The sequence below is a fragment of the Aulonocara stuartgranti genome (genome assembly GCF_965226115.1).
Source record: "Aulonocara stuartgranti genome assembly, chromosome: 2".
Classification (NCBI taxonomy): domain Eukaryota; kingdom Metazoa; phylum Chordata; class Actinopteri; order Cichliformes; family Cichlidae; genus Aulonocara; species Aulonocara stuartgranti.
The window spans coordinates 35,469,715-35,479,629 of NC_138940.1; the positions used below are offsets into that span (position 1 = coordinate 35,469,715).

At 38.4% G+C, this 9,915-nt stretch overlaps 1 protein-coding gene across 5 annotated transcripts; it reads right to left on the reverse strand.

Moving 5' to 3' along the window:
- Positions 1-153: 153 nt before the first annotated feature.
- Positions 154-8,643, reverse strand: rab41 (RAB41, member RAS oncogene family). 5 transcript variants are annotated; one of them, XM_082554884.1, is made up of 8 exons: positions 8,431-8,643; positions 7,268-7,326; positions 6,108-6,161; positions 5,105-5,210; positions 4,703-4,814; positions 3,704-3,797; positions 2,231-2,297; positions 154-2,025 (listed from the first exon to the last, which is right to left on the reverse strand). In XM_082554884.1, the coding sequence occupies exons 1-8, from the start codon at positions 8,507-8,509 to the stop codon at positions 1,961-1,963; spliced, it is 636 nt and encodes a 211-aa protein (XP_082411010.1). In that variant the 5' UTR covers positions 8,510-8,643; the 3' UTR covers positions 154-1,960. The 5 variants fall into 5 exon arrangements, 4 of the variants coding, with proteins under 4 accessions (XP_082411010.1, XP_082411009.1, XP_082411008.1 ...); XM_082554883.1 differs by lacking the exon at positions 5,105-5,210 and adding an exon at positions 5,733-5,838 and having other exon boundaries at positions 8,431-8,641; XM_082554882.1 differs by lacking the exon at positions 3,704-3,797 and adding an exon at positions 4,205-4,298 and having other exon boundaries at positions 8,431-8,639.
- Between the last annotated feature and the right edge of the window lie 1,272 nt (positions 8,644-9,915).

Below are 9,915 nucleotides of genomic sequence, written 5' to 3' on the forward strand. Positions count from 1 at the left end.
TTTACATTCATCGGGTCCCAATATGCCCAGATATCAAAGAGAAATCAAAAATGCATGCTGTGGAAGAGTTCGGGTCTTAGGAGGTTAATGAACAGAATTAATATGACTGTTGCCATAAAATAGTGAGTTTTAAAAACAAAATGAACACAGAGGTTAAATTTTGGTGAAATATCTTTATTTTACTCCATGTGATAAGCCTACACTTGTTGTCATTAACTCTCCTTTTTATACATAAGATAGTAATAGTACAGTATTCACACAAACATTGCTAAACACGAGTAGACATATTTCAAATGGACAGACACAATTCAGAATAGCACAAAGCTGAGTATTTAGTAATAGAAGAGCTGCTCATGTTAAAACGGTTGTTCGCGTTGCAATTTAAATACCTTAACTTTCAAATCCATTTTTTAAAAACGCTGGACATTTAAAAAAAAAAAAAGCTACAGCAAACGATCAGTGTCTTTTGTTGTGCTATGGCTGGTTAGTTGGTTTGGGAGATGGTGTAGGCTTTAACTGTGACTGTAAATCAAGCAACAGACCACACCGGCAAAAAAAAAAAAAAACACCCCCCCCCCCCAAACTCACTAGGCGTAAATGTCACCTGTAGGTGGCGCCTCAGCAAACACGCAAACAATAAATAAAATAAAACTTTAAAACATGCGTATCGGCATCTGTACTTTTGGTCACGCGTACAATGTTAGCTGTATGTCCAAGTTACAAAATAAATAAACCAACAGTCCTACACAGGCAATAGCAATACAGCAAAAGATATGGCAACTAACGTCTGCACTTTTTTTTACAGCAAGGGTGTTAGTAAGCTTTAGCTGTATCTGAGGACATCTATCTACCAGCTCTACAAACAACTAGTGAAGCCATGAACCAGTCAGCAGGCTTCTCTGATATTTTACAATATTGTGGCTTGATTCAGTGCACAACGTTGGTGAACAAACAAGCAAGGCATCTGTGTTCTTATCCATGGAAATCCTGCGGGGTGAGCATGCTGCATGTTGTTGCAATAGTGTAATCAACACAACACAAATCGTCGATGAGATGGTGACCAAAGTGACAACTCTCCATCGACGTGGAAAAACTGATTTTCATAGTATTAGGGGACCATCTACTCAGAATGCCTCCTCAGACATGTTAGTACAGTGCAGAGCTCATTCAACAACATATAAACTTTTAGGTTAGTAGGCTTTCTAATTTGTTTGGGCTGGTTTCCCTTTTACAATGGATATCCATTTCCTTATTACACATCCTTCTGCAGTACTGTTAAATACAAATTTGTGTTAATCCGGTCCGCTTACACACTTGTATTTGGCAATGTAAGCTCGCAGACGTGTTAGGTATAAGTAGTTCCACTGACACAATGAAAAGGGTTTACTTGAGCCTAATGTGGTAATATAATGTTTTGCAATGATAACAGTTCACTGGTTGAGAGCCAGTCGTTACTTCCTCAAAATAAGACAAAGTCGACAAATGATAAGCCGTTTAGGAGACAGAACTCTCCATTTGAAACAAAAACAAAAGGATAGGCAGAGAACTCAACCTTGTAGAGTCATTTAAATAATCCCAAGCAGTTTTACTTTACAACAACAAGAGTAACAGCACTAAGATTCTAAACTGTGCAATAACTCAAGAGCAGTTAGCTATGTCAGTCTGCAATCCTATATAATGCCATGCAACTGGATGAAAATCTGAACATATCAATTAACTTATTCCTTGTTTTAAATGTTTACTTTTGAACCATTTTTTCCCCAAATAATTTGTTTCAATACAGTAATGCACATCCACACGGTTACTCTGAAAAGTCACTGAGTTGAAAAGGGAAAAAAAAGAAGAAAAAAAAAAGACAGGTCCTCCATCCCGATGGCCGTGTGCCAAGGGTGGAGGAAAGTGGCCACTGAGAGACAAGCTGTTGGTGGGGAGGAGACAGGCTGGCAGGGGCTGAGGTGTACTAGCATGAGCAGCTGCTCTCAGTTACAGTCATCTCTGGCTGTTTCTCCAATTTGATGTCGATCACTGAAAGAAGTTAGTTAAGTAACACTTCACATGAATTGCAGATTTCACTTCTTTTTTTCTTTTTTTTTTGCAGTGCCTTTCATTCTCTGCATTCTTTCCAGTCAACTAAGTCGCAGTCAGTGCTAAGTTACAAATATTTTTAAAACTGTGGCATGACAAAAGGTATGGCAGCAATTTCTGCGCAAAAGCAACTCAAAAAGGATACTGTCCTCTTTGCTTTTCTCTGGTGTGCTATCCATCCCAGGCAATGCAGCAGCAACGCGTCGGAACAGCTGCAAAACAGTAAGAAAAATTAAACATTTGAAAGGAACAATTTGGTAAATAAAATGTAGTAGTTTAAGTAGCAAAAAACACAAGACAGTCCTGTGAAAAGAAAAACTCTCACAGGTCTTTACGCAGTCCTGTAAAAAACTAAGAGCTAATTTCTGTTGTGCACTTGCTGATGTGCTTGGGATCGTTGTCCTGCTGAATGACCCAGTTTTAGTCTTTGGACAGATGGCCTCATATTTGATTCAAGAATAATTTGTTTACAGAGAAGTTCATGGTGGACTTGATGGCTCCAAGGTATCCTGGTCCTGTGGCTACAAGACAAGTCCAAGTCATCACCCCTCCACCACCATGCTTGACAGTTGGTACGGGGCGTTTGTTTTTCGCATAATGTGGCACAACGCTTTACGGCCAAATCTCTACACTTTGGTCCCATCTGCCCAAAGGACATTGCTCCACAGATTTAGCGGTTTGTTCTTATACAACTTTGCAAACTAAACTATGCTCCTTCTGGGAACCTTCAAAATAAGTCACCCCCCCAAAATGTCCTATCATATATCTTTCAGCATTGAACATGCTAACCAATGTCTAGAGTCTGACATGTAGCTCTTGAGTTTTTTCAGTTTATCTAAACATTGCACGGTCTGTCCCTTTAGTGGAAGACTGTGGCATTGTGTTAACACATTTCAATGTTCCAGACCTCACAGAGGTTCTCACATTTGCTGATCATCATTTCATCAAGTGCATTTCATAAGCAGCACCTGGCTGCTACTCAGCCTCTTTATTCCTATTGAAGCAGTAAGAGTGAAATTACTTTTTCACAGGACTGTACAGTACATTTTCTACAGATGTAGCAGGAAACTGTTTATACTCAAATCTCCAGAAATGTGTTTTTATTTACATGTTTACTTAAGGCCCCAACACTAAGGCACTCACACTGAAACAAAGCCCCTGGCATCCTAAAGAAGTGAGATATTTCAGTCTTGATGATAAATTTTTGATTCCAAACAGCCAAATACAGTCATACATTAGAGTTAGATAGATTATCATGGAAAGTACTGAAAATCTGGTAACAATACAGTTTATCATATTACCAAACCCTAGATGGTAGTCAATGGGCAGTATGTAATTAAATTATAGCTAGTTATCTCTAAATATTGCATTTCATTGAATAAAAACAAGTGGTAGTCAAAGCAACGATACAGTCATCTGCTGAGAAAATCTATTATATTCATAGAAATGTTTTAGCAAATCAGACAGAGTACTGGGAAATAAAGGCAGTTGCAATAAACCTGCGCAGAGCAACTGCACTGAAAAGTCTGTGTGGAGAAAGCTACGACAGGTCATGATGAGCCACGAGGGGGGACAGAGTAGAATTAGCTCAACTACCCTGAGAAAACGGAATCGCTACCTGTTTGACATTGTAGCCAGTCTTTGCGCTGGTTTCAATGAACATGACATTCAGTTCCTTAGCTCTCTGCTCGCCCTCCTCCGTGGTGATCTGTCTACTCCGGTAAAAGCAGAAGGATGGAGATGGCCGAACAGACAGATATGGAAAGAAACCGCAAAGAGGACAGGCCAGAAGAAAAGAGAAGAGATGGAGAGAAGGACAAAGAGAGCTCAGCAATGAATCTTGTTTGGAGTGAAGAAGAGAGTGGTTAGTTTATAAGGCGGACAGAGACAAAGGGACAGAGGCTGCTGTGCTGAGTAAAGACGAAACAGCATAAAATCCACTCCGAAGGTCAATGATTCATTCAACAGCCACACTCTAATCCATTAAATGATCGAAGACATGGAGGAGCTTCACACCCCAGATGTCACAGGCGGGCCTCCCTAACCTCTGAGACAGTATGAGCCTTGCTTGAAACGGGATAATTTGTCACCATTACACCTGCTCCTGCTGAACACCAACCTGTTTGACGTTATAGCCAGCCTTGGCACTGGTCTCTATGTACATCACATTGAGCTCACGAGCTTTCCTCTCTGCCGCCTCAACAGAAACTTGCCTGCCATGGTCCCGGGAAGGGTAAGGTGAGGGTGAAGGATGGAAGTGTGGTGTTTTTAGGGGAAAACACAAAAAAATATTCAAAATGACATGAAGAGAAAAAACGTAAGGCAAAAGAAAAAAAAAGGCAAAACAGAAATATGATCAAAGTATAAATAAAAAAAACCCCCAATATAAATAAAAGTATTTAAATAACTCATAGAAAGGCTGAAGTATGCAACATTACAAGGAAATAATAAAAGTAAAAACTGGATGAGATGCACTGAAGGGAAGTGGGATTCCAGGCTTTGGCAGAGTTTATGCTACACAAAGATACCTGTTTTGTAAATGCACTAGGATCCATTTATCAATCTTTGTAAATAGAACAAGAAAACAATCATTCGCGCTTATCTCACAACCATGTACCTTTTATCCGCTAAGTCTGTTTTGTTCCCGACGAGCATGATAATGACATCACTTCCTCTCTCTGTTCTAACATCATCAATCCACTTTGAGGTTTGCTGGAAAGAATTAAGATCTGCAAATGGGGTGAAAACAAGCAACAAAATACAAAATCATTATACACATCAGCCACATGTGCCCCAAAATACATGAAACATCTGTTACAATACATTCAGTTAAAAGCCTAGAGAAAAGCCTAATCTTATATAAGAAAAACCTGTAGTTATGTGTTAGTGAGCAGGAGTATTCAGAAGAAAAAGCTTGGAGAAGAAGTGTATTTTGTATTAGTGTACTAGCAGAAATAAAGAGCTTCCTTCCTATTACTCTAGAGCCCTACAGAATGGTTAGAGGACAGCCCTGACTCACTGGTGATGTCATAAACAACCACAGCAATGGTAGAGTCACGGATGTAGCTGGGAATTAGGCTACGAAAACGCTCCTGTCCAGCAGTGTCCCAAAGCTGGAGCCGGACCTGAGGATTGGAATTGCAGAAGAAGAAATTGACAAAAAAAAAAAAAAAGTCGAGATAAAGGGCAGCAAAGGGAAGGATGAGAATGTGGAGAACAGGACAGACATAAAAAGAATTGCAAGCCAAGCAGTAAAGAAGAGAATGACCTTTAAATGGAGGAATTGCGAAGAATCATTCAAATGCAGAAGGCTCAAAGATGACGGGTGTTATGCAAATGTGAAAGTAGGCCCTGCTGAATCATTATTTAGGCAGCTCTCACAGGATTTCTGCTCATGAAGTGACATCGGCAGACATCTTTTTCATTATTCTTCAAGTAAGACTTATAACTATTAGCATTTACACTCCCCTGGACACTGCTGGAGAAATGCTTTTGAATCACTACACCTAATACAAACAGTATCTGAAATATACCCTAACATGCTATCCAGCGGGTTTGCTAGGCTCATTGGTGCTTTTGATTTTGTTTTTTGCCCTTCCACATACTAAGTGAAGGACAAGGAGGAGAGGCAAAGCCACAATACCTACTGGCTATGTCATAAACCACCACAGCGGCGGCTGAGTCGCGGATGTAACTGGGGATGAGGCTGCGGAAACGCTCCTGTCCGGCTGTATCCCAGAGCTGCAGCCGGATCTGTGGCCAGCCACGAAACAAATGTGGGAACATGGGGGCAATTCATGATCCAGCCAGGGGATGGAAGGAAAACAAAATCTTGAAATAATGATGGGAACTAAAAACACGATCACATGTTCAACAAAATGAGTGAAAAAACAAAACAAAAAACTAGGATAATCTATAAACAATGTGGAATGGTGTGATAATAAGCAGAAGCATGCTTCTATGGCAGTTTTAATACCTGACCAGTTGGAATGATGTAAATTACAGTAACACACTGGGCTTACCGTGCGATCTTCCAGATACATAGTTTTTGACAAAAAGTCAATGCCAATTGTTGCCTGTAAAACAAACACTTCAATTAAACAGTGTTACCAGCAAGTTAAATGTATTACATACATTTAAAGAATCGTTACCTACATTATATGTTAAAAACATATTTTATTGACCTTTTTCATAACATAGCTAAAAAATGTCCAGAAAGAACAAAATTATCAAGTATTGTGATAGCGGTTTTGTGTGAAGATGCTTTAGATAGGAGTTCATCTGTAGCTGGACTTGACATAAACAGATGATAGTTCTTTCTTTTTCCTTCTGTCATGATTTTTGTACTTAAATCTGAGGCTGATGATTTAGTTAATTTGCCTTACATGTAGATTCTTATATCAGGAGTTTGTCATTTAAACTCTAAATGAGCCAAATAAAGATAAACTACTACTACTTCTACTGACATTTAGACTTGTCACACAGGTAGCGCTCATAATCTAATCAGTGGAATGCACTCACATGCTTCCTAACATCCGGAGTAAGTGATTTTTGTAGCAAGCCCTTTGTGTGTTGCAAACATTCTACTCTGGTTGACTGGTGAAACATAATGGTTTCGGCAATTTGAAGTAACCCGTTATTCATGTTTCGTTATACACTTCACAGAAGGTAAAACCTCAGGGGCTTAGCTAGCAAGCTGATCGCAAAAATGGACACTATATTTACCATATTTACAAGAATGTGAATAGACAGATTACTAAATGCAAATTCCCTATGCCAAATACAATTAAACTAAATGATCCCATAATTTCCTCAGGGATTAATAAAGTATTAATCAATTTTAAATCATGCTTTTTATTTGTTCTTGTTTCTAATGTCTCTGTAAAGCACTTTGAATCACCTTGTTGTTGAATTGTGCTATACAAATAAACTTGCCTTGCCTATTGTTTTGTGTTAATTTTTTTTAATTGTCCAATTTAAATTTGTCTAAATATTTACAAGTATCAGCTACTGACATGATAAATTGGTCTATTTTATTCTATTTTAACTGTCACATATGTTATTAGATGATCAGTCGCATTGAAACTGTTCGCTCGTTTTTTATTACACCTGTGCTTGTGGCAAAAATGTCAGTTTTCAGACAAAAATGACTACACAAATCCCTGTTATAACTTCTTTTTACCTGGTAAGTGTTGTCAAAACTGTCATACATAAACCTGGTGATGAGTGAGGTTTTCCCAACTGTACAGAAAAAACACAGTCACTTTAGTAACACAAGAGGTATTCCAGGTAATTCAAGCCTAAAACCACCACTCAAATGGTAAATTTAAAAATTATATAATTGTGTAATTAAGTCTGTATTCAATGAAGAGATAGAGAAGAAAAATGAGTCGGTGACATCACACGGTGAGTAAACTGCTATTACCACTGATGCAGTGTGGACGACTGAACCCACACGCTGAGCTGGCAATATGGGTGGAGCCACAAAATCTGGAAAATTAAAATGTATTCGACCCCTGACAGCTGGCTCGTAATACCATACTGTATCAATTACACGACACAAACATTACTAACAACAAGCCACGTTTTGCAATGTCAGGGTCAGTCTCTGAACCTGAGCAAAAATAATGGCAATGAAGGAAAAAGGCCGACTGGTGCGAAACCACCGGTCGACGTGGCTTGTTCAAGATGCTGCAGCAGGAAGCTAACAGCCAAACAACTATACACCGACAAACAGACGGTTTAAATTAATTATTGAGATTTTCTGTTTGAAGCCTGTGATCTGTAACAGACTTAGAGCAACTATGTAAGTCTTTAAAGTGCGCAAGCGAGCGTCAACATTGACGTTTTAGCCCAATAGAGCTAACTAACTGCTAGCTACAAGCAGAAGTAACGTGCTAACAACGAACCTCCATCACAAACTAATGGGAGGAACAATGACAATGCCCATTGACTCATTTCGTTAATTTTTAATATGTGGATAAATTTTGAATACAGCTGCTACGACACAATAATTTGTCATATTCTTGCCCTCTTTTAAGGCACAAAACAAGCTAGTTTAGCGATCTATCTCAAGCTAATGGTAGCTATTCAATGACATCACCGGGGAGAAAAATCGGTAGGTTAATAATCTTTGTCATGCTCTAATATCCTTTGTTGACCTTGCAAAATTAACAGATTGTCCCGTATCATTCCTGGTCACTAATATACACTACATGACTGTACCATACCGTGCAATTTTAAGCTAACACCACAAAGCTAGTTAGCTGATCTTGCCAGTTCTCCCAACATTTCCTTTCATCTGACCAAATTAACGCTTCTCTAAGTACTTCGTGCCCATCTTACCACTCTGTTCGCCCAGAAAGACGAGCTTGAACTTTCGTAAGGGGTTGCCAAACTCTCCGCCGCCGGTCGTGGTTGACATTTTGTCAAAAAAAATAAACAGCTTACTAGCTGACTTGGCTAATGATGTGATGTCTAGACCAGAGAGGACCAAGCCGTGTATCCTTATCCTACACTAGCCAGCGCTATTGTTTTCTGAAACATACAGCAGTGGAAATAGCGCCTTCAAGTGGCAAACACAGAGAGACAACAAAAATGGCAAAGTTAAGAAAGGCCTTGCAATCAGGATTACCATTCTATTGCAATATTTGCAGGTTGAAAAATCTGCAGAAACAATAAATACATAATTTAAATGCATTTGTTTACAGGGAGCGTAAATGTTTACACAGGACATTTTACAACTGCAGGAAATTTTCTGTAATATATTCATTCAGTCAAATTAACTCGTGGAACCATGTTACTTTCATTTTTAACAATTATTTTAAATAAAATAATTTGTGTAGTTTATTTAAGCAAATATTTGAAAATAAAGAAAAAATAATAAATAGGATAAAATCCCAAAAAATAAATTCTGAATAAATTGCATGATGGGCAGTTGGGCAGAATAGATTTCAAATTAATATAAATGAAATCTTATGTGAAATTGAGCATTCAGTATGAGGGTGACTGTTTTCCACTTAATGGTCAACAGTTAGGTAAACAACTTTTTCAGCATTGGTAACAAGGCTGCATCAAGCTGACAAGTCATTTGATCTGTAGCAAACAGCAACTGAAATATCTAATAAAAAAGTTTATTATTTTATATATTTATTATTATTATTATATAAAGTGTCTTCCAGTTGTAGAATTAACCACAAAAAGGTCTTCCTGAATATTGTATCTCAATCAGAAAACATTTTATAGTGCAGCAGATAACTGAACATTGCTGCAAAATCATCCACAGGTGGTTAGGGGTACCAAAGTTGCAATAGTCTTTTTATGATTGCTTAGTTATATTCGTAACACGAGTTGGCCAATATAACAATGAAGGACAGTGCTGTCGTGCGGCAAGAGGATTCTAGGTCAGATTCCAAAGAAAGACATAAATGTGAAGTTAGGTTAAGCGTTGTTTCTAAAGTGGCTGTTGGTTTGATGGTAAATGGTTATCTGTTTCTCTTTGTTACCTAAAAAATCCTTTATGACAGGATGTGTGAGCATGATAGAGCTGAGCCATAGGCAAAGGAGTCTTCATGCATCAGATACATCTAATTCATTGAAATGCATGGGAATAAATGGCATGGCACCAGATGAAAACAAAAAATGTAAAATTGTATTGTTTTTTGAAAGATTGTTTCCGTAACCCGCTGCACTATTATTGGGAGAAAGAACCACAAGAAGCAGAGAAACAGTTATATATTTTTGGGTCACTATTTACAGACAAGTAGGCCATGTGAAATGTTACCGAAAGCTGGCTTGCTGCAACTTTTCGGAGCAGTGGTATAATAACTG

Coding starts and splice junctions, on each gene's coding strand:
- rab41 (XM_082554884.1), bottom strand. CDS start 8,509: ATGTCAACCACGACCGGCGGCGGAGAGTTTGGCAACCCCTTACGAAAG. Junction 4,815..5,104: donor GGTTGTTTATGACATCACCA/GTGAGTCAGGGC, acceptor CCCCATTTGCAG/ATCTTAATTCTTTCCAGCAA. Junction 3,798..4,702: donor ACAGACTTAGCGGATAAAAG/GTACATGGTTGT, acceptor TTACCGGAGTAG/ACAGATCACCACGGAGGAGG.